Source organism: Salvelinus namaycush, chromosome 36 (assembly GCF_016432855.1).
Source record: "Salvelinus namaycush isolate Seneca chromosome 36, SaNama_1.0, whole genome shotgun sequence".
In the NCBI taxonomy this organism is placed as follows: domain Eukaryota; kingdom Metazoa; phylum Chordata; class Actinopteri; order Salmoniformes; family Salmonidae; genus Salvelinus; species Salvelinus namaycush.
The window spans coordinates 13794643-13818872 of NC_052342.1; the positions used below are offsets into that span (position 1 = coordinate 13794643).

At 40.9% G+C, this 24230-nt stretch overlaps 2 protein-coding genes across 2 annotated transcripts; both read left to right on the forward strand.

The window, feature by feature from the left end:
* Positions 1-574: 574 nt before the first annotated feature.
* Positions 575-7178, forward strand: LOC120030434 (placenta-specific gene 8 protein-like). The gene is made up of 4 exons (XM_038975837.1): positions 575-708; positions 2919-3020; positions 5624-5775; positions 6389-7178. Exons 2-4 carry the CDS (start codon positions 2921-2923, stop codon positions 6527-6529), a joined length of 393 nt encoding a protein of 130 aa, XP_038831765.1. The 5' UTR covers positions 575-708; positions 2919-2920; the 3' UTR covers positions 6530-7178.
* A 5758-nt stretch (positions 7179-12936) lies between these two features.
* On the forward strand, positions 12937-20188 carry LOC120030433 (placenta-specific gene 8 protein-like). The gene is made up of 4 exons (XM_038975836.1): positions 12937-13070; positions 15285-15386; positions 18004-18155; positions 18772-20188. Exons 2-4 carry the CDS (start codon positions 15287-15289, stop codon positions 18910-18912), a joined length of 393 nt encoding a protein of 130 aa, XP_038831764.1. The 5' UTR covers positions 12937-13070; positions 15285-15286; the 3' UTR covers positions 18913-20188.
* The last annotated feature ends 4042 nt before the right edge of the window (positions 20189-24230 follow it).

The window sequence follows — 24230 nt, forward strand, 5'->3', positions numbered from 1 at the left end:
GGTGCCTGTAAAACAGTTTAAATGCACATTACATGAACTTTTTATTATAAACTGTGATTGCTTTTTGTAATGTGTGTTTTTCTTATAGAAGTTTATTTCTTTTAATAGCTTTAATCTCCATCTTGTACTTTTTATATTATTTTGTTTGGTTTTAAATTCTTATTGATTACTGTGTTGTTTTTATAGTTGTATCACAGGGCACAACTGTAAAAGAGACTGTCTCAGCTTGTTCCCCTGTTTAAATAAAGGTTTTTTTTGATTTATTAAGGATTCTAGCTACCCTTGGCATCAATGAATACACGCCCCGGTTGTCATACTGTCTTAGATATGATGGTAGGAGATTTGAATTTAAAATTGAACTTCAATCAATCCCATACTCTGTAATGAGTATGTCAGATTATTAGTGTAGAGTGTACCTACTTGTAGAAAGCACAGTAATAAAGAAAAATATCATCCTGATATTCATCATAATTTCACTGAACCCACACTAACTGTAGTCCACAAGGTTTCTCGCTAAAGTATGATGGACCCCCGTACAGGCATTACATTGCCAACATTACTATTTCTGTAAAACGAAACTCCACCGAGGTCAACTTCCATTGTAGGTGTTTTAGGCTGCCTGCCGCCACATACCAAAACAGCACAACCGTTGATCTCTGTGTTGCAACTTTTCTCTTCTCAGACTTTATAGTTAAGACGAATAGAAAGGTAAGATTATAAATTACATGTATCTGTAAAGCTAGTTGCCAATTGCTAAAAACATATACCATCTTCAACTAACAGCACATTGCGGTTAAAACAGTCTCTTCGGTTGGTTTCAGTCTAGTCAATATTTTATTGTAGACGTTCATTACGATGATGGATCTTGTACTAACATGACTTATTTGGCTATTTGATTTAATCGAATGAGGTGTGTTTATACTTTCCCCACTAATAAGAAACCAGAACTACTCTGAATTAGAGAAACTTGAATGGTTAATTAGAAAATAAGTCTTCATGGTTGCAAATCGTATTTCAAAAGCATGGCAGATTCGACAGGATACGCGATATAATTGAAATAGCAGGTTTTGTTTTGTTTCCAATAGTCTTTCGTTTTCGTGAAAATTGATGTATACCGTATATGTAAACGTCAAAATATAATGATTTCCCTTCGCTATTGCAAATACAGTGTCTTGTAACCCGATGTGGCCTGGGCATCCTGAAGATTCAAGAAACTATAATAATTAAATCAATCAAAAGTAAGGTTCAATTAATATATCTGTCAGAAAGCAATGAGTATTTTGCATAGCCTATCGTTTCGTATAATTTTTTATGTGCATGTGGTGGGTCAGTTATCGTATCTAGCAAGGTGACTGAACGGTATTGACTGTAAAATGTGGTATAATAAGGAAGGGAAGTATGATTTTATGTCATAGAAAAGTTGGTACTGCAGTCACATCAGAAAATCATCCTACAGATAGAGCAATCATGATGATTTTAAAAGTGAATCTTTGATATTATTCAATATTAATCTTCAACATTATTTGATACAGGCACAGGTCAATGTTTGCAGCAACAACAAAACATTTTGGAAATGTTACAACATGTATACTGAATAGAAAAAGTGTTGGTCCCATGTTTCATGAACTGAAATAAAAGATCGCCGAAATGTTTCATATGTACAAAAAGCGTATTTCTCTCAAATGTTGCACAAATTTGTTTACATCCCTGTTAGTGAGTATTTCTCCATTGCCAAGATAATCCATCCACCTGACTGGTGTGGCATATCAAGAAGCTGATTAAACATCACGATCATTACACAGGTGCACCTTGTGCTGGGGACAATTAAAAGCCACTAAAAAAAAGGTGCAGTTTTATCACACAGCACAATGCCACAGTTGTCTTAAGTTTTGAGGGAGCGTACAATTGGCATGCTGACTGCAGGAATGTCCACCAGAGCTGTTGCCAGATAAATGAACATGAAATTCTCTACCATATGCCGTCATTATAGAGAATTTGGCAGTACGTCCAACAAGCCTCACAACCGCAGACCACGTGTAACCATGGCAGCCTAGGACCTCCACATCCGGCTTCTTCACCTGCGGGATTGTCTGAAACCATCCACCCAGACAGCTGATGAAAATGTGGGTTTGCACAACTGAAGAATTCCTGCACAAACGTCTCAGGGAAGCTCATATGCATGCTCTTCGTCCTGACCAGGATCTTGACCTGACTGCAGTTTGGCGTCGTAACCAACTTCAGTATGTAAATGCTCACTGCCATGCTGGTGAAGTCTGCTCTTCACGGATGAACGTCGGTTTCAACTGTATCAGGCAGATGGCAGACCGCCTGCATGGCGACATGTGGGCGAACGGTTTGCTGACGTCAACGTTGTGAACAGAGTGCCCCAGGGTGGGGGTGGAGTTATGGTATGGTCAGGAATAAGACAAGTATCGATGTGTACGACAGCGTGTTCCAGTTCCCGCTAATATCCAGTAACTTCGCACAGCCTCTGAAGAGAAGTGGGGCAACATTCCACAGGCCACAATCAACAGCCTGATCAACTCTATGCGAAGGAGATATGTCTTGTGACACGAGGCAAATAGTGGTCACACCAGATACGGACTGTTTTTTCCCCCCACGCCCTTACCTTTTTCAAATCTGTATTCACAGTCATGTGAAATCCATAGATTAAGGCCTAATTCATTTATTTCAATTAAACTGATTTCCTTATTTGAACTGTAACTCAGTAAAATCTTAGAAATTGTTTCGTGTTGTGTTTATATTTTTGTTCCGTGTAACTACTTCCTTTCATGGATTTAAAACCTCTTATCAGACCGATGCATTTCTCTCCCCACTAAATGTAATTCCTTCTCTTCCTCCCCCCTTTCTTCCTCCCTTTCTCCCTACCTCCTTCTTTCTCCTTGGGTGTGGTGTAGCCATGGCTGTCCACCAGCAGCAGATCACCACTGTAACAACCACCCAGAGGTCGGGGGAATGGAGCACAGGACTGTGTGACTGCTGCTCTGACATGGGCACCTGTAAGTCATCATAGAGTCACTTACCTAATATGCTCATCTCAAAACCCAGAACCAAATATAGATTTATGTTTTTATTTTGTAATGTGTATATATATTTTTTTGTAATTTTTTTCCTCGGCTCTTCTTTCCGAGTATATATTCGTTATATATTTAAATTAAAATCAGTCTGTCGTGACTAGAGACTAGTTTGAAGCATCTTGCACTTCATATACTTGAACTTAAAATCTCTGATTTACTGAGAGAATACTGTACCAAGAACCAGACATTTACCTGATACCCCCTGGACCCAGGGAACCGACCTCCCAGGGAAATCAGCTAACTTCCTGTATTTGAAACACATTTAGCCATGGTGCAGAGAGAAACTGTAGTTTTATAATGCTATTCTACACTTATTGTCCTGAGGCTAAGAGAAAATGTTGCAGTATTAAAGCTACATTTCCTGCAAATCTATACTTGTTGCCGTGTGTGGGGGGGGGGGCAGTTTTATAGCTCATCTCATACTTTGCAAATCTTACATTTACCGGAAATATGTCACACTGAATTTTAGGGGATGGGAGGGTCTAGGAAACGACCTCACTGGATAATGAAAAACAGAAAGCTGGAACCAAATGTGTGACGTCACATTCCAGTAACACAGTGGGGGCTGTTACTGGAATGTCAATAAACTGGTGAAATCAGATCCTTAAACGTTAGAGTTGGTTTTATCAGGACATTTTACGCTAACATCCACAGTGAACAGGAGAGAAAGCTGAATTATTTTGAGGCCATCCCTGCCCATCCATTATCGTATACTTATTAGTCGGTTACCTTAAAAATAAAGAGTTCATCTTTGGTTGTTGAGAGCTCTCTAGAGACAGAAGGAGAGGGGCAGAGGGAGGAAGTTAGGAGAAATTCTCGACGGAGAGAAGGAAGAAAGATCGGAGAGGAGAAATATGTGTTGAAAATGAGTTAATTTACATACATTTGTTTATAGTTTTACCCCTACTTTCACTCTATGATCAAACATTGTTTCATGACATTATAATCTGTTGTATATGAACTATCAAGTGTTACATACTACAGTCGTGGCCAAAAGTTTTGAGAATGACACAAATATTATTTTCACAAAGTCTGCTGCCTCAGTTTGTATGATGGCATTTTGCATATTCTCCAGAATGTTATGGAGAGTGATCAGATGAATTGCAATTGCAAAAAAACATTTCCACTGCATTTTAGCCTGCCACAAAAGGACCAGCTGACATCATGTCAGTGATTCTCTCATTAACACAGGTGTGTTGAGGAGGACAAGGCTGGAGATCACTCTTTCATAATGACTGAGTTCGAATAACAGACTGGAAGCTTCAAAAGGAGGGTGGTGCTTGGAATCATTGTTCTTCCTCTGTCAACCATGGTTACCTGCAAGGAAACACGTGCCGTCATCATTGCTTTGCACAAAAAGGGCTTTACAGGCAAGGATATTGTTGCCAGTAAGATTGCACCTAAATCAACCATTTATCGGATCATCAAGAACTTCAAGGAGAGCGGTTTAATTGTTGTGAAGAAGGCTTCAGGGCACCCAAGAAAGTCCAGCAAGCGTCAGGACCGTCTCCTAAGGTTGATTCAGCTGCGGGATCGGGGCACCACCAGTACAGAGCTTGCTCAGGAATAGCAGCAGGCAGGTGTGAGTGCATCTGCACGCACAGTGAGGCGAAGACTTTTGGAGGATGGCCTGGTGTCAAGAAGGGCAGCAAAGAAGCCACTTCTCTCCAGAAAAACATCAGGGACAGACTGATATTCTGCAAAAGGTACAGGGATTGGACTGCTGAGGACTGGGGTAAAGTCATTTTCTCTGATGAATCCCCTTTCAGATTTTTTGGCCGCCGGAAAAAAGCTTGTCCGGAGAAGACAATGTGAGCGCTACCATCAGTCCTGTGTCATGCCAACAGTAAAGCATCCCGAGACCATTCATGTATGGGGTTGCTTCTCAGCCAAGGGAGTGGGCTCACTCACAATTTTGCCTAAGAACACAGCCATGAATAAAGAATGGTACCAACACATCCTCCGAGAGCAACTTCTTCCAACCATCCAGGAACAGTTTGGTGACGAACAATGCCTTTTCCAGCATGATGGAGCACCTTGCCATAAGGCAAAAGTGATAACTAAGTGGCTCGGGGAACCAAACATCGATATTTTGGGTCCATGGCCAGAAACTCCCCAGACCTTAATCCCATTGAGAATTTGTGGTCAATCCTCAAGAGGCGGGTGGACAAACAAAAACCCACAAATTCTGACAAACTCCAAGCATTGATTATGCAAGAATGGGCTGCCATCAGTCAGGATGTGGCCCAGAAGTTAATTGACAGCATGCCAAGGCGGATTGCAGAGGTCTTGAAAAAGAAGAGTCAACACTGCAAATATTGACTCTTTCATGTAATTGTCAATAAAAGCCTTTTACACTTATAAAATGCTTGTAATTATACTTCAGTATTCCATATTCCATCTGACAAAAATATCTAAAGACACTGAATCAGCAAACTTTTTGGAAATTAATATTTGTGTCATTCTCAAAACGTTTGGCCACGACTACGTTGACCTTCAATTGTGTGTGTGTGTGTGTCTCCCAGGTTGTTGTGCCTTGTGGTGCTTCCCCTGTCTTCAGTGTCAGACCGCCTCCCACTTCGGCTGGTGTCTCTGCATGCCCCTCCTGGACCCATGTGCCTTTATGGCTGTCTCCTGCTGCATGCGCTCCTCCATGAGAGAACGCTACGGCATCCAGGTAGGAGCCCTGCGAGAGGGTGGGGGTGCCGATCGGGGAGAGCAGGGAGGGGCAGGTGAGAGTGGAGACAGGGAGGGGATAGGTGGGTGGTGGTATCCACAGCACCCACATCCGTTGCTATCCACAACGTCTCTTACTTTCCTTTCTGAGGGGATATGGTTTTGGAAACTACCAGATGTTTGACGTGTGAATAAATATCGTTTTTGTTGCATTTACATTCTACACCTGTTTTACATACATGGCCTTATTTTTTTACACACTTACATAGCGAAATACAGTTATTTGATGTACATGACATCTGGATAGATAGCACTTAAACACATCCGGTATACATTATACAGTATAGTGTTTCCAGTTTGTTATAGATCATGGGCTTTTAAACCCACCCCAATGCTGTTGTTCTTAGTGTTGTTATTGCCTTGATTACCCTTTAAAAATAACACTGAATATGGAATTAAACTCAACCTTTTCTCTCTCCTTCCCTGAACTTGTGCTACACCCCTATTCTTCTCTCCACCTCTGTCCTCATCCCCTTTTAACTCTGTCCTGTTGACATGTTCTTGTCCTCTGCTTTCATTTTCTATCCATCTCTCCTTCCTTCTTCCCCTCTCAGGGTTCGACGTGTGGAGATGTCGCATTGGTGTGTTGCTGCTACGTCTGTACCTGGTGCCAGATGGCCCGTGAGGTTAAGACGCAGACCACATCAGGCCCCCAACAGGTTCACGTGGTCACCCAACAAGTTCACATGGCTTAGGACCCCAAAATGAGGGTAGGGACTAGATGGCCAGTCTAGAAGGGTCTTAACTGCTGAGCAAGAACTACTGAGCAAGTGCTTTACTAACTTTTTGTTCCTTATAATGTTTAAAGGTTAAGGATAGGGCTTACAGTTTGGGCTTGTGGTTGAAAAATTGTACCATTTCATAATTTCTAGCATTGCCAAATAGTGATGGCCAAGAAAGAGGGCCATATCGGGATAGAATACCATTCCAGTCTATAGCAAACATATGTTGAATGTACTGCATAATTCAGATGTGTCTGTAGGAGAGACATTTTATATAATTTACTCATCTCATAGTAACCATTGAATGTTAATCTCAGGCTTTAAAGGTCCAGTGCAGTCAAAAACGTGATTTGTCTGTGTTTTATATATATTTCCACACTATGAGGTTGGAATAATACTGTGAAAATTATGATAATGCCCTTTTAGTGTAAGAGCTGTGTAAAAAGACCTCCTGAAATGTGCCCCTGTTTTGGTAGGAGGGAGTTTTGGCCTTCCATGGTGACATCACCAGGCTGTAAATGAGTTAATAGACCAATAAGAAAGACAGTTCCAAACCTCTCTGCCAAGAACAGCATATTGTCAGTTTTCCCCTCCTCACTTAAACACACCCAGACAGTCCTAACAAAATCATTGCCTGAGAAATTGCTCTTTGCTAAGAAGATATTTTGTATATTTTTACAATTTTATTTGAAAACAATCACAGTAAGGTACTTAATTGTTACCCAGAAATTATTTGATGTTGAAATAAAAATGGCTGCATTGGACCTTTAAACATTTCTTTTACAGTTTAACATGTGGACTACTTGCCATTCTTGCACACTTTCACTTGTCTTTTATGACTAGCCCTGACTTTGCTGATAGTTGCTCTACTGAGAAAAAGTTTGGTCTATTATGACTATTTGGTTGTCTTACCTAGCTACCTAAAGATGAGTACTCTAGATAAGTGTTTAAGTGACTAAAATGTACTGTAAATGTACATTTTACTGGACTGGAAATGCTTGAACCATGATTCAAATGGCAACAACATTTCAAATTGAATGTTATATATAAATGATAATATATGCCATTTAGCAGACATGCGTGCATAAATATAACGTACCAGTGGTCCCGGGAATCGAACCCATTATCCTGGTAGCGCCATCCTCTTCCAAATGAGCTACAGCGGGAACACTGTTTTCTCTGTTGCTTTGTCTTTGATTTCACCTGCTTGTTCAATAAGTGTTTTTAAATAAAGCATTTACACGTCTTACCTTTACAAAATTATTTTATATATGTTATTTTACTGCTGCTCTTTAATTACTTGTTACTTTATCTCTTATTCTTATCCGTATTTTTTGGAAACTGCATTGTTGATTTTGTAAGTAAGCATTTCACTGTAAGGTCTACACTGTTGTATTCGGCGCATGCGACTAATACAATTTGATTTAATTTGATTTGATATAGAGGTGCGTACATGTTTGCAGTAACAAGGGAAATTAGAAACAGAAAAAGTTAAATTGATTCCAACATTCTATATCAACATACCTGGATAAGGGCAAATGAGGTTCTCATGTAGGGGAAAGCTGCATCTCCCAGGAAAACGTGAGGATTTGGCGTTGTGGTACCTGGTAGGACAGCTGGCGAGTGTAAATCGAGGATCTTCTACAGCAGTTTTGGACCCAAAATAACTCTTCAAACACTCCACCATCGCTCTTCTGCCGTATGCCCCTACATCCACCACTGTGAACCTGTAGCGGGGATCACACAATGCCATCAAGATAATACAACAGCCACGTTGTATTCCTTTTGCATTCTAAACGCTCACCTCCTCTCACTTTTTCCCTTCGTTTGTGGACTTCAATGCACAATATATCAGCTGTATGTGACCAGGCGGGAAAAAAAGTTTCCAAACCATATCACACACAGCCTACACCATTGTCCCCATATTAGCTAAAGTAACAGCATAGTCAACATAGCTAATAGAACTAACGTGTTAGTAAACCTGCTACAATCATGCAGTAACATTACAGTGTATAGTCAGTTAGCAGTTTAGCAGTTAAACGGGCCCTGGTGGCAATAAATTAGTAAAACCAAATGCTTTCCTTGACTTGGAAGAGTTCCAGTGTTATGTTGGATTGTTATAGCCAGCTAGCTAACATAGCATCCCTCTGTTTGAGCCGGGTGTTTCAGTAGGCTAAACTAGCTAGCTGCATTTTCTAGGTTAATTTGTTAGAAACTATTGTCTTTCTCGCTCTTTAAGTCAACTACTCATCACATTTTATGCACTGCAGTGCAAGCTAGCTGTACCTTATGCTTTCAGTACTAGATTAATTACTTGATCCTTTGATTGGGTGGACAACATTTCAGTTCATGCTGCAAGAGCTCTGATGGGTTGGTCGTCCTCCGAAGTTGTCATAATTACTTTGCAAGTATGGAAGGGGGTGAGAACCACAAGCCTACTAGGTTTTGTATTGAAGTCAATGTACCCAGAGGAGGATGGAAGCTAGCTGTATAACTCAGGCATAGAAACTCAACAAATATATACCATGTACACTAGAGCCACGTCTTTCTTGTGCCTTTTACAGCTTGTTTCTGGCCTAAAGCGTTGCAGAGTTATACATCCTATACAAATATCAATCTGGGTTTGGGGAGTGCATTTATTTTAAGAATGTGAAATTTCAGAATAATAGTAGAGTGATTTATTTCAGCTTTTATTTCTTTCATCACACTCCAGTGGGTCAGAAGTTTACATACACTCAATTAGTATTTGGTAGCATTGCCTTTAAATTGCTTAACTTGGGTCAAACGTTTCAAGTAGCCTTCCACAAGCTTCCCACAATAAGTTGGGTGAATTTTGGTCCATTCCTCCTGACAGAGCTGGTGTAACTGAGTCAGGTTTGTAGGCCTCCTTGCTCGTACACACCTTTTTAGTTCTGCCCCAAATTTTCTATAGGATTGAGGTCAGGGCATTGTGATGGCCACTCCAATACCTTGACTTTGTTGTCCTTAAGCCATTTTGCCACAACATGCTTGGGGTCAATGTCCATTTGGAAGACCCATTTGCGACCAAGCTTTTACTTCCTGCCTGATGGCTTGAGATGTTGCTTCAATATATCCACACAATTTTCTTTCCTCATGATGCCATCTATTTTGTGAAGTGCACCAGCCCCTCCTGCAGCAAAGCACCCCCACAACATGATGCTGCCACCCCCGTGCTTCACGGTTGGGATGGTGTTCTTTGGCTTGCAAGCCTCCCCCTTTTTCCTCCCAAACATAACGATGGTCATTATGGCCAAACAGTTCTATTTCGTTTCATCAGACCAGAGGACATTTCTCCAAAACCCCCAATCCCCCAATCCTTTCCCTTTATGTTTTGTGGAAAACGTAGCACTGGCATTTGGACGTGAGCTAACTTTTGTGTCGAGGTCAGCTGTTGTTGACTGGCTCTAACTAGCTATTGGCTGAAGTCATGTTAACAAACCTTCTGCCATAAACAAATATAACTAGCTACCTTTCTTTGGACTGTTTGTTAGCTAACTAGCTACAATATATACCAGCTTTAATACCACCATATAAACTAGTTATCTAACAGTAGCCTATAGTTTGTTCTCATATATTTCTTATGACTTGCAGCATGTTGCAGCAGCAGCTGAGTTTCTCAAGCCCATTAGAACCGAGTAAAGTCAGTTTCAGGTTGGATATTCGACGGATATTTGCGCTTTCAAATCTCAATAGCTTTCAAACCACTTGAGCCACAGACTCCAAATAAGTGTCATGATGTTGTAAAAATTGCGCACAACATTGCACAGGTCTTATTTTGACAATTTGGACATTAACGAGCTTTCCAAAGCAAAATAAACATGTGGAAATGTGAGCAGCATTTTGTATTCCTAGTTGAATTGAAGCAAAGTACTAACTTTTTTTACATTTGAATTTCAATAGCTCCTTGGTCATGTGACCTACTGACTTCAACCAAGGTTCAGAATGTCCACTGACTACCCTTTTATATTGCACACCCTTTAGTTTGTCCATTTTCATCTCACTTGATTTTACAGTAATTTTTCTAAATTTCAATAACTCCTTGGTCATGTGACCTGCTGGACACAAGGTTCAGAATGTCCACTGACTACCCTTCTATATTGCACACCCTTTAGTTAGTCCATTTTCATCTCATATGCTTTTACATACATTTTTCTACCTTTCTAATTTCAATAGCTCCTTGGTCATATGACCTACTGACTTCAAACAAGGTTCAGATTGTTCACTCAGTGGGCATTTACTTTGCACACCCTTTAGTTTGTCCATTTTCATGGGCTGGGCTCGAACCGCGGCTGGGGAGCAGTCGCTCCGTCGCCCTCTTCTCGGAACCGTTGGAAGTTCGTTGTGTGGCCCATCTCGCGGTCTCTCGTGCATGGCCGAGCAAGGGGCTGCGTCCGGGGGGTCGTCGGGGTTGGTGTCAGTCGGCGGGCCGAAGGCGGATCAGTATGGGGTTGGGTCTGGCGGTTATGTATTATTTCATAGTCTTGATGTCTTCACTCTTTGTTCTACAATGTAGAAAATAGAACAAATGAAGAAAAACCCTTGAATGAGTAGGTGTGTTCAAACTTTTGACTCGTACTGTATGTGTTGTGATAATTGCAGGTTTTTTTCTACAACCTTTCATATGCCTTTCGACCGTGAAATACAGGCCTAAGGCCGAGACAATAGGAGGATAGTAGCAGAATTAATTCAACCACACCTTTGTTTTATCACTAAACTGGAGAGCAATATCTGTCCGGTGAAGTCCACAAAGCATTTTGCATGTAACAAACAGTTACATGACGTACAGCATGGTCAAGTAAGTTAATGTAGAACCACATAGTTACCACAAGTCAGAAAGAAAACAGGAGCTGCCTCCACTATTCCAGCACCATTTCAACTACAAAATGTCAACATCATGTAATCACCTCTGCTTAGTCTAATACAGTGACAACTAAAAGATACGGAAAACAATTTAGTCCAATCAACGTAAGCTAAATATGATGTGGCTGTCCATGGTTTCTGATTTCTGTGTGTGCTCGCGTGTGTTTGTGCAAGTAGAAAAACATGTTTACTCACCCTACTTGTAGAGAAACGCCAATGCCATCCTCCTTTCTTTCATGTTGACAAAACAGTCTATAAGTCTGTCATACAGTGCACGCTTTTATTGTTAGTTGTCCTAGGTTACCTGGCTAAAATGCTTGCCCGCTAGCCTAACTTCCTTTCATGGGCAACGTTAGCATATTGAACTTACATGTCACGGCCGTTTAAAGGAGTGGACCAAGGCGCAGCGTTTTGAGCGTACATACTTATTTATTTACCGATGTCGCCAACAAAAACAATAAATATCAAAACGCCACGTGAAGCCAACGTAGTGCAACCAGGCAACTAACAAGGACAATCACCCACAACCCACAATGACAAAACAGGCTACCTAAATATGGTTCCCAATCAGAGACAACGACTAACACCTGCCTCTGATTGAGAACCATATCAGGCCAAACACAGAAAGAGACAAACTAGACATACAACATAGAATGCCCACTCAGATCACACCCATACCAAAACAAAACATAGAAACATACAAAGCAAACTATGGTCAGGGCGTGACATTACATCCTATCAGGCCAGGGACACAACAATGTATGAATTGATGGTTGGATCAGAATCGCCGTTATAATCCCAGTCACAGGACATGCTAGTGCTAGAGATACCCCGTATTAACTCTGAGTTAGGCAAAACGGTACTTGAATATCACGCTCCACCAGTCATGGAAGGAATCGCAGAAAGAACTCCATTTAGATGTTTTGGTGCCTGTAAAACAGTTTAAATGCACATTACATGAACTTTTTATTATAAACTGTGATTGCTTTTTGTAATGTGTGTTTTTCTTATAGAAGTTTATTTCTTTTAATAGCTTTAATCTCCATCTTGTACTTTTTATATTATTTTGTTTGGTTTTAAATTCTTATTGATTACTGTGTTGTTTTTATAGTTGTATCACAGGGCACAACTGTAAAGAGACTGTCTCAGCTTGTTCCCCTGTTTAAATAAAGGTTGTTTTTTGATTTATTAAGGATTCTAGCTACCTTGGCATCAATGAATACACGCCCCGGTTGTCATACTGTCTTAGATATGATGGTAGGGAGATTTGAATTTAAAATTGAACTTCAATCAATCCCATACTCTGTAATGAGTATGTCAGATTATTAGTGTAGAGTGTACCTACTTGTAGAAAGCACAGTAATAAAGAAAAATATCATCCTGATATTCATCATAATTTCACTGAACCCACACTAACTGTAGTCCACAAGGTTTCTCGCTAAAGTATGATGGACCCCCGTACAGGCATTACATTGCCAACATTACTATTTCTGTAAAACGAAACTCCACCGAGGTCAACTTCCATTGTAGGTGTTTTAGGCTGCCTGCCGCCACATACCAAAACAGCACAACCGTTGATCTCTGTGTTGCAACTTTTCTCTTCTCAGACTTTATAGTTAAGACGAATAGAAAGGTAAGATTATAAATTACATGTATCTGTAAAGCTAGTTGCCAATTGCTAAAAACATATACCATCTTCAACTAACAGCACATTGCGGTTAAAACAGTCTCTTCGGTTGGTTTCAGTCTAGTCAATATTTTATTGTAGACGTTCATTACGATGATGGATCTTGTACTAACATGACTTATTTGGCTATTTGATTTAATCGAATGAGGTGTGTTTATACTTTCCCCACTAATAAGAAACCAGAACTACTCTGAATTAGAGAAACTTGAATGGTTAATTAGAAAATAAGTCTTCATGGTTGCAAATCGTATTTCAAAAGCATGGCAGATTCGACAGGATACGCGATATAATTGAAATAGCAGGTTTTGTTTTGTTTCCAATAGTCTTTCGTTTTCGTGAAAATTGATGTATACCGTATATGTAAACGTCAAAATATAATGATTTCCCTTCGCTATTGCAAATACAGTGTCTTGTAACCCGATGTGGCCTGGGCATCCTGAAGATTCAAGAAACTATAATAATTAAATCAATCAAAAGTAAGGTTCAATTAATATATCTGTCAGAAAGCAATGAGTATTTTGCATAGCCTATCGTTTCGTATAATTTTTTATGTGCATGTGGTGGGTCAGTTATCGTATCTAGCAAGGTGACTGAACGGTATTGACTGTAAAATGTGGTATAATAAGGAAGGGAAGTATGATTTTATGTCATAGAAAAGTTGGTACTGCAGTCACATCAGAAAATCATCCTACAGATAGAGCAATCATGATGATTTTAAAAGTGAATCTTTGATATTATTCAATATTAATCTTCAACATTATTTGATACAGGCACAGGTCAATGTTTGCAGCAACAACAAAACATTTTTGGAAATGTTACAACATGTATACTGAATAGAAAAAGTGTTGGTCCCATGTTTCATGAACTGAAATAAAAGATCGCCGAAATGTTTCATATGTACAAAAAGCGTATTTCTCTCAAATGTTGTGCACAAATTTGTTTACATCCCTGTTAGTGAGTATTTCTCCATTGCCAAGATAATCCATCCACCTGACTGGTGTGGCATATCAAGAAGCTGATTAAACATCACGATCATTACACAGGTGCACCTTGTGCTGGGGACAATTAAAAGCCACTAAAAAAAAGGTGCAGTTTTATCACACAGCACAATGCCACAGTTGTCTTAAGTTTTGAGGGAGCGTACAATTGGCATGCTGACTGCAGGAATGTCCACCAGAGCTGTTGCCAGATAAATGAACATGAAATTCTCTACCATATGCCGTCATTATAGAGAATTTGGCAGTACGTCCAACAAGCCTCACAACCGCAGACCACGTGTAACCATGGCAGCCTAGGACCTCCACATCCGGCTTCTTCACCTGCGGGATTGTCTGAAACCATCCACCCAGACAGCTGATGAAAATGTGGGTTTGCACAACTGAAGAATTCCTGCACAAACGTCTCAGGGAAGCTCATATGCATGCTCTTCGTCCTGACCAGGATCTTGACCTGACTGCAGTTTGGCGTCGTAACCAACTTCAGTATGTAAATGCTCACTGCCATGCTGGTGAAGTCTGCTCTTCACGGATGAACGTCGGTTTCAACTGTATCAGGCAGATGGCAGACCGCCTGCATGGCGACATGTGGGCGAACGGTTTGCTGACGTCAACGTTGTGAACAGAGTGCCCCAGGGTGGGGGTGGAGTTATGGTATGGTCAGGAATAAGACAAGTATCGATGTGTACGACAGCGTGTTCCAGTTCCCGCTAATATCCAGTAACTTCGCACAGCCTCTGAAGAGAAGTGGGGCAACATTCCACAGGCCACAATCAACAGCCTGATCAACTCTATGCGAAGGAGATATGTCTTGTGACACGAGGCAAATAGTGGTCACACCAGATACGGACTGTTTTTTCCCCCCACGCCCTTACCTTTTTCAAATCTGTATTCACAGTCATGTGAAATCCATAGATTAAGGCCTAATTCATTTATTTCAATTAAACTGATTTCCTTATTTGAACTGTAACTCAGTAAAATCTTAGAAATTGTTTCGTGTTGTGTTTATATTTTTGTTCCGTGTAACTACTTCCTTTCATGGATTTAAAACCTCTTATCAGACCGATGCATTTCTCTCCCCACTAAATGTAATTCCTTCTCTTCCTCCCCCCTTTCTTCCTTCCCTTTCTCCCTACCTCCTTCTTTCTCCTTGGGTGTGGTGTAGCCATGGCTGTCCACCAGCAGCAGATCACCACTGTAACAACCACCCAGAGGTCGGGGGAATGGAGCACAGGACTGTGTGACTGCTGCTCTGACATGGGCACCTGTAAGTCATCATAGAGTCACTTACCTAATATGCTCATCTCAAAACCCAGAACCAAATATAGATTTATGTTTTTATTTTGTAATGTGTATATATATTTTTTTGTAATTTTTTTCCTCGGGCTCTTCTTTCCGAGTATATATTCGTTATATATTTAAATTAAAATCAGTCTGTCGTGACTAGAGACTAGTTTGAAGCATCTTGCACTTCATATACTTGAACTTAAAATCTCTGATTTACTGAGAGAATACTGTACCAAGAACCAGACATTTACCTGATACCCCCTGGACCCAGGGAACCGACCTCCCCAGGGAAATCAGCTAACTTCCTGTATTTGAAACACATTTAGCCATGGTGCAGAGAGAAACTGTAGTTTTATAATGCTATTCTACACTTATTGTCCTGAGGCTAAGAGAAAATGTTGCAGTATTAAAGCTACATTTCCTGCAAATCTATACTTGTTGCCATGTGTGTGGGGGGGGGGGCAGTTTTATAGCTCATCTCATACTTTGCAAATCTTACATTTACCGGAAATATGTCACACTGAATTTTAGGGGATGGGAGGGTCTAGGAGAAACGACCTCACTGGATAATGAAAAACAGAAAGCTGGAACCAAATGTGTGACGTCACATTCCAGTAACACAGTGGGGGCTGTTACTGGAATGTCAATAAACTGGTGAAATCAGATCCTTAAACGTTAGAGTTGGTTTTATCAGGACATTTTACGCTAACATCCACAGTGAACAGGAGAGAAAGCTGAATTATTTTGAGGCCATCCCTGCCCATCCATTATCGTATACTTATTAGTCGGTTACCTTAAAAATAAAGAGTTCATCTTTGGTTGTTGAGAGCTCTCTAGAGACAGAAGGAGAGGGGCAGAGGGAGGAAGTTAGGAGAAATTCTCGACGGAGAGAAGGAAGAAAGATCGGGAGAGGAGAAATATGTGTTGAAAATGAGTTAATTTACATACATTTGTTTATAGTTTTACCCCTACTTTCACTCTATGATCAAACATTGTTTCATGACATTATAATCTGTTGTATATGAACTATCAAGTGTTACATACTACAGTCGTGGCCAAAAGTTTTGAGAATGACACAAATATTATTTTTCACAAAGTCTGCTGCCTCAGTTTGTATGATGGCATTTTGCATATTCTCCAGAATGTTATGGAGAGTGATCAGATGAATTGCAATTGCAAAAAAACATTTCCACTGCATTTTAGCCCTGCCACAAAAGGACCAGCTGACATCATGTCAGTGATTCTCTCATTAACACAGGTGTGAGTGTTGAGGAGGACAAGGCTGGAGATCACTCTTTCATAATGACTGAGTTCGAATAACAGACTGGAAGCTTCAAAAGGAGGGTGGTGCTTGGAATCATTGTTCTTCCTCTGTCAACCATGGTTACCTGCAAGGAAACACGTGCCGTCATCATTGCTTTGCACAAAAAGGGCTTTACAGGCAAGGATATTGTTGCCAGTAAGATTGCACCTAAATCAACCATTTATCGGATCATCAAGAACTTCAAGGAGAGCGGTTTAATTGTTGTGAAGAAGGCTTCAGGGCACCCAAGAAAGTCCAGCAAGCGTCAGGACCGTCTCCTAAGGTTGATTCAGCTGCGGGATCGGGGCACCACCAGTACAGAGCTTGCTCAGGAATAGCAGCAGGCAGGTGTGAGTGCATCTGCACGCACAGTGAGGCGAAGACTTTTGGAGGATGGCCTGGTGTCAAGAAGGGCAGCAAAGAAGCCACTTCTCTCCAGAAAAACATCAGGGACAGACTGATATTCTGCAAAAGGTACAGGGATTGGACTGCTGAGGACTGGGGTAAAGTCATTTTCTCTGATGAATCCCCTTTCAGATTTTTTGGCCGCCGGAAAAAAGCTTGTCCGGAGAAGACAATGTGAGCGCTACCATCAGTCCTGTGTCATGCCAACAGTAAAGCATCCCGAGACCATTCATGTATGGGGTTGCTTCTCAGCCAAGGGAGTGGGCTCACTCACAATTTTGCCTAAGAACACAGCCATGAATAAAGAATGGTACCAACACATCCTCCGAGAGCAACTTCTTCCAACCATCCAGGAACAGTTTGGTGACGAACAATGCCTTTTCCAGCATGATGGAGCACCTTGCCATAAGGCAAAAGTGATAACTAAGTGGCTCGGGGAACCAAACATCGATATTTTGGGTCCATGGCCAGGAAACTCCCCAGACCTTAATCCCATTGAGAATTTGTGGTCAATCCTCAAGAGGCGGGTGGACAAACAAAAACCCACAAATTCTGACAAACTCCAAGCATTGATTATGCAAGAATGGGCTGCCATCAGTCAGGATGTGGCCCAGAAGTTAATTGACAGCATGCCAAGGCGGATTGCAGAGGTCTTGAAAAAGAAGAGTCAACACTGCAAATATTGACTCTTTCATGTAATTGTCAATAAAAGCCTTTTACACTTATAAAATGCTTGTAATTATACTTCAGTATTCCATATTCCATCTGACAAAAATATCTAAAGACACTGAATCAGCAAACTTTTTGGAAATTAATATTTGTGTCATTCTCAAAACGTTTGGCCACGACTACGTTGACCTTCAATTGTGTGTGTGTGTGTGTCTCCCAGGTTGTTGTGCCTTGTGGTGCTTCCCCTGTCTTCAGTGTCAGACCGCCTCCCACTTCGGCTGGTGTCTCTGCATGCCCCTCCTGGACCCATGTGCCTTTATGGCTGTCTCCTGCTGCATGCGCTCCTCCATGAGAGAACGCTACGGCATCCAGGTAGGAGCCCTGCGAGAGGGTGGGGGTGCCGATCGGGGAGAGCAGGGAGGGGCAGGTGAGAGTGGAGACAGGGAGGGGATAGGTGGGTGGTGGTATCCACAGCACCCACATCCGTTGCTATCCACAACGTCTCTTACTTTCCTTTCTGAGGGGATATGGTTTTGGAAACTACCAGATGTTTGACGTGTGAATAAATATCGTTTTTGTTGCATTTACATTCTACACCTGTTTTACATACATGGCCTTATTTTTTTTACACACTTACATAGCGAAATACAGTTATTTGATGTACATGACATCTGGATAGATAGCACTTAAACACATCCGGTATACATTATACAGTATAGTGTTTCCAGTTTGTTATAGATCATGGGCTTTTAAACCCACCCCAATGCTGTTGTTCTTAGTGTTGTTATTGCCTTGATTACCCTTTAAAAATAACACTGAATATGGAATTAAACTCAACCTTTTCTCTCTCCTTCCCTGAACTTGTGCTACACCCCCTATTCTTCTCTCCACCTCTGTCCTCATCCCCTTTTAACTCTGTCCTGTTGACATGTTCTTGTCCTCTGCTTTCATTTTCTATCCATCTCTCCTTCCTTCTTCCCCCTCTCAGGGTTCGACGTGTGGAGATGTCGCATTGGTGTGTTGCTGCTACGTCTGTACCTGGTGCCAGATGGCCCGTGAGGTTAAGACGCAGACCACATCAGGCCCCCAACAGGTTCACGTGGTCACCCAACAAGTTCACATGGCTTAGGACCCCAAAATGAGGGTAGGGACTAGATGGCCAGTCTAGAAGGGTCTTAACTGCTGAGCAAGAACTACTGAGCAAGTGCTTTACTAACTTTTTGTTCCTTATAATGTTTAAAGGTTAAGGATAGGGCTTACAGTTTGGGCTTGTGGTTGAAAAATTGTACCATTTCATAATTTCTAGCATTGCCAAATAGTGATGGCCAAGAAAGAGGGCCATATCGGGATAGAATACCATTCCAGTCTATAGCAAACATATGTTGAATGTACTGCATAATTCAGATGTGTCTGTAGGAGAGACATTTTATATAATTTACTCATCTCATAGTAACCATTGAATGTTAATCTCAGGCTTTAAAGGTCCAGTGCAGTCAAAAACGTGATTTGTCTGTGTTTTATATATATTTCCACACTATGAGGTTGGAATAATACTGTGAAAATTATGATAATGCCCTTTTAGTGTAAGAGCTGTGTAAAAAGACCTCCTGAAATGTGCCCCTGTTTTGGTAGGAGGGAGTTTTGGCCTTCCATGGTGACATCACCAGGCTGTAAATGAGTTAATAGACCAATAAGAAAGACAGTTCCAAACCTCTCTGCCAAGAACAGCATATTGTCAGTTTTCCCCTCCTCACTTAAACCACACCCAGACAGTCCTAACAAAATCATTGCCTGAGAAATTGCTCTTTGCTAAGAAGATATTTTTGTATATTTTTACAATTTTATTTGAAAACAATCACAGTAAGGTACTTAATTGTTACCCAGAAATTATTTGATGTTGAAATAAAAATGGCTGCATTGGACCTTTAAACATTTCTTTTACAGTTTAACATGTGGACTACTTGCCATTCTTGCACACTTTCACTTGTCTTTTATGACTAGCCCTGACTTTGCTGATAGTTGCTCTACTGAGAAAAAGTTTGGTCTATTATGACTATTTGGTTGTCTTACCTAGCTACCTAAAGATGAGTACTCTAGATAAGTGTTAAGTGACTAAAATGTACTGTAAATGTACATTTTACTGGACTGGAAATGCTTGAACCATGATTCAAATGGCAACAACATTTCAAATTGAATGTTATATATAAATGATAATATATGCCATTTAGCAGACATGCGTGCATAAATATAACGTACCAGTGGTCCCGGGAATCGAACCCATTATCCTGGTAGCGCCATCCTCTTCCAAATGAGCTACAGCGGAACACTGTTTTCTCTGTTGCTTTGTCTTTGATTTCACCTGCTTGTTCAATAAGTGTTTTTAAATAAAGCATTTACACGTCTTACCTTTACAAAATTATTTTATATATGTTATTTTACTGCTGCTCTTTAATTACTTGTTACTTTTATCTCTTATTCTTATCCGTATTTTTTGGAAACTGCATTGTTGATTTTGTAAGTAAGCATTTCACTGTAAGGTCTACACCTGTTGTATTCGGCGCATGCGACTAATACAATTTGATTTAATTTGATTTGATATAGAGGTGCGTACATGTTTGCAGTAACAAGGGAAATTAGAAACAGAAAAAGTTAAATTGATTCCAACATTCTATTATCAACATACCTGGATAAGGGCAAATGAGGTTCTCATGTAGGGGAAAGCTGCATCTCCCAGGAAAACGTGAGGATTTGGCGTTGTGGTACCTGGTAGGACAGCTGGCGAGTGTAAATCGAGGATCTTCTACAGCAGTTTGGACCCAAAATAACTCTTCAAACACTCCACCATCGCTCTTCTGCCGTATGCCCCTACATCCACCACTGTGAACCTGTAGCGGGGATCACACAATGCCATCAAGATAATACAACAGCCACGTTGTATTCCTTTTTGCATCTAAACGCTCACCTCCTCTCACTTTTTCCCTTCGTTTGTGGACTTCAATGCACAATATATCAGCTGTATGTGACCAGGCGGGAAAAAAAGTTTCCAAACCATATCACACACAGCCTACACCATTGTCCCCATATTAGCTAAAGTAACAGCATAGTCAACATAGCTAATAGAACTAACGTGTTAGTAAACCTGCTACAATCATGCAGTAACATTACAGTGTATAGTCAGTTAGCAGTTTAGCAGTTAAACGGGCCCTGGTGGCAATAAATTAGTAAAACCAAATGCTTTCCTTGACTTGGAAGAGTTCCAGTGTTATGTTGGATTGTTATAGCCAGCTAGCTAACATAGCATCCCTCTGTTTGAGCCGGGTGTTTCAGTAGGCTAAACTAGCTAGCTGCATTTTCTAGGTTAATTTGTTAGAAACTATTGTCTTTCTCGCTCTTTAAGTCAACTACTCATCACATTTTATGCACTGCAGTGCAAGCTAGCTGTACCTTATGCTTTCAGTACTAGATTAATTACTTGATCCTTTGATTGGGTGGACAACATTTCAGTTCATGCTGCAAGAGCTCTGATGGGTTGGTCGTCCTCCGGAAGTTGTCATAATTACTTTGCAAGTATGGAAGGGGGTGAGAACCACAAGCCTACTAGGTTTTGTATTGAAGTCAATGTACCCAGAGGAGGATGGAAGCTAGCTGTATAACTCAGGCATAGAAACTCAACAAATATATACCATGTACACTAGAGCCACGTCTTTCTTGTGCCTTTTACAGCTTGTTTCTGGCCTAAAGCGTTGCAGAGTTATACATCCTATACAAATATCAAATCTGGGTTTGGGGAGTGCATTTATTTTAAGAATGTGAAATTTCAGAATAATAGTAGAGTGATTTATTTCAGCTTTTATTTCTTTCATCACACTCCCAGTGGGTCAGAAGTTTACATACACTCAATTAGTATTTGGTAGCATTGCCTTTAAATTGCTTAACTTGGGTCAAACGTTTCAAGTAGCCTTCCACAAGCTTCCCACAATAAGTTGGGTGAATTTTGGTCCATTCCTCCTGACAGAGCTGGTGTAACTGAGTCAGGTTTGTAGGCCTCCTTGCTCGTACACACCTTTTTAGTTCTGCCCACAAATTTTCTATAGGATTGAGGTCAGGGCATTGTGATGGCCACTCCAATACCTTGACTTTGTTGTCCTTAAGCCATTTTGCCACAACATGCTTGGGGTCAATGTCCATTTGGAAGACCCATTTGCGACCAAGCTTTTACTTCCTGCCTGATGGCTTGAGATGTTGCTTCAATATATCCACACAATTTTCTTTCCTCATGATGCCATCTATTTTGTGAAGTGCACCAGCCCCTCCTGCAGCAAAGCACCCCCACAACATGATGCTGCCACCCCCGTGCTTCACGGTTGGGATGGTGTTCTTTGGCTTGCAAGCCTCCCCCTTTTTCCTCCAAACATAACGATGGTCATTATGGCCAAACAGTTCTATTTTCGTTTCATCAGACCAGAGGACATTTCTCCAAAACCCCCAATCCCCCAATCCTTTCCCTTTATGTTTTGTGGAAAAACGTAGCACTGGCATTTGGACGTGAGCTAACTTTTGTGTCGAGGTCAGCTGTTGTTGACTGGCTCTAACTAGCTATTGGCTGAAGTCATGTGTAACAAACCTTCTGCCATAAACAAATATAACTAGCTACCTTTCTTTGACTGTTTGTTAGCTAACTAGCTACAATATATACCAGCTTTAATACCACCATATAACTAGTTATCTACAGTAGCCTATAGGTTTGTTCTCATATATTTCTTATGACTTGCAGCATGTTGCAGCAGCAGCTGAGTTTCTCAAGCCCATTAGAACCGAGGTAAAGTCAGTTTCAGGTTGGATATTCGACGGATATTTGCGCTTTCAAATCTCAATAGCTTTCAAACCACTTGAGCCACAGACTCCAAATAAGTGTCATGATGTTGTAAAAATTGCGCACAACATTGCACAGGTCTTATTTTGACAATTTGGACATTAACGAGCTTTCCAAAGCAAAATAAACATGTGGAAATGTGAGCAGCATTTTGTATTCCTAGTTGAATTGAAGCAAAGTACTAACTTTTTTTACATTTGAATTTCAATAGCTCCTTGGTCATGTGACCTACTGACTTCAACCAAGGTTCAGAATGTCCACTGACTACCCTTTTATATTGCACACCCTTTAGTTTGTCCATTTTCATCTCACTTGATTTTACAGTAATTTTTCTAAATTTCAATAACTCCTTGGTCATGTGACCTGCTGGACACAAGGTTCAGAATGTCCACTGACTACCCTTCTATATTGCACACCCTTTAGTTAGTCCATTTTCATCTCATATGCTTTTACATACATTTTTCTACCTTTCTAATTTCAATAGCTCCTTGGTCATATGACCTACTGACTTCAAACAAGGTTCAGATTGTTCACTCAGTGGGCATTTACTTTGCACACCCTTTAGTTTGTCCATTTTCATGGGCTGGGCTCGAACCGCGGCTGGGGGAGCAGTCGCTCCGTCGCCCTCTTCTCGGAACCGTTGGAAGTTCGTTGTGTGGCCCATCTCGCGGTCTCTCGTGCATGGCCGAGCAAGGGGCTGCGTCCGGGGGGTCGTCGGGGTGGTGTCAGTCGGCGGGCCGAAGGCGGATCAGTATGGGGTTGGGTCTGGCGGTTATGTATTATTTCATAGTCTTGATGTCTTCACTCTTTGTTCTACAATGTAGAAAATAGAACAAATGAAGAAAAACCCTTGAATGAGTAGGTGTGTTCAAACTTTTGACTCGTACTGTATGTGTTGTGATAATTGCAGGTTTTTTTCTACAACCTTTCATATGCCTTTCGACCGTGAAATACAGGCCTAAGGCCGAGACAATAGGAGGATAGTAGCAGAATTAATTCAACCACACCTTTGTTTTATCACTAAACTGGAGAGCAATATCTGTCCGGTGAAGTCCACAAAGCATTTTGCATGTAACAAACAGTTACATGACGTACAGCATGGTCAAGTAAGTTAATGTAGAACCACATAGTTACCACAAGTCAGAAAGAAAACAGGAGCTGCCTCCACTATTCCAGCACCATTTCAACTACAAAATGTCAACATCATGTAATCACCTCTGCTTAGTCTAATACAGTGACAACTAAAAGATACGGAAAACAATTTAGTCCAATCAACGTAAGCTAAATATGATGTGGCTGTCCATGGTTTCTGATTTCTGTGTGTGCTCGCGTGTGTTTGTGCAAGTAGAAAAACATGTTTACTCACCCTACTTGTAGAGAAACGCCAATGCCATCCTCCTTTCTTTCATGTTGACAAAACAGTCTATAAGTCTGTCATACAGTGCACGCTTTTATTGTTAGTTGTCCTAGGTTACCTGGCTAAAATGCTTGCCCGCTAGCCTAACTTCCTTTCATGGGCAACGTTAGCATATTGAACTTACATGTCACGGCCGTTTAAAGGAGTGGACCAAGGC

What these genes read in the sequence shown, in the direction of transcription:
- LOC120030434 (XM_038975837.1), top strand. Translation starts at nt 2,921, where the DNA reads ATGGCTGTCCACCAGCAGCAGATCACCACTGTAACAACCACCCAGAGG. An exon ending in CTGCTCTGACATGGGCACCT is followed by an intron (nt 3,021 to 5,623) that starts GTAAGTCATCAT and finishes TGTGTCTCCCAG; the next exon opens with GTTGTTGTGCCTTGTGGTGC. An exon ending in GAGAACGCTACGGCATCCAG is followed by an intron (nt 5,776 to 6,388) that starts GTAGGAGCCCTG and finishes TTCCCCTCTCAG; the next exon opens with GGTTCGACGTGTGGAGATGT.
- LOC120030433 (XM_038975836.1), top strand. Translation starts at nt 15,287, where the DNA reads ATGGCTGTCCACCAGCAGCAGATCACCACTGTAACAACCACCCAGAGG. An exon ending in CTGCTCTGACATGGGCACCT is followed by an intron (nt 15,387 to 18,003) that starts GTAAGTCATCAT and finishes TGTGTCTCCCAG; the next exon opens with GTTGTTGTGCCTTGTGGTGC. An exon ending in GAGAACGCTACGGCATCCAG is followed by an intron (nt 18,156 to 18,771) that starts GTAGGAGCCCTG and finishes TCCCCCTCTCAG; the next exon opens with GGTTCGACGTGTGGAGATGT.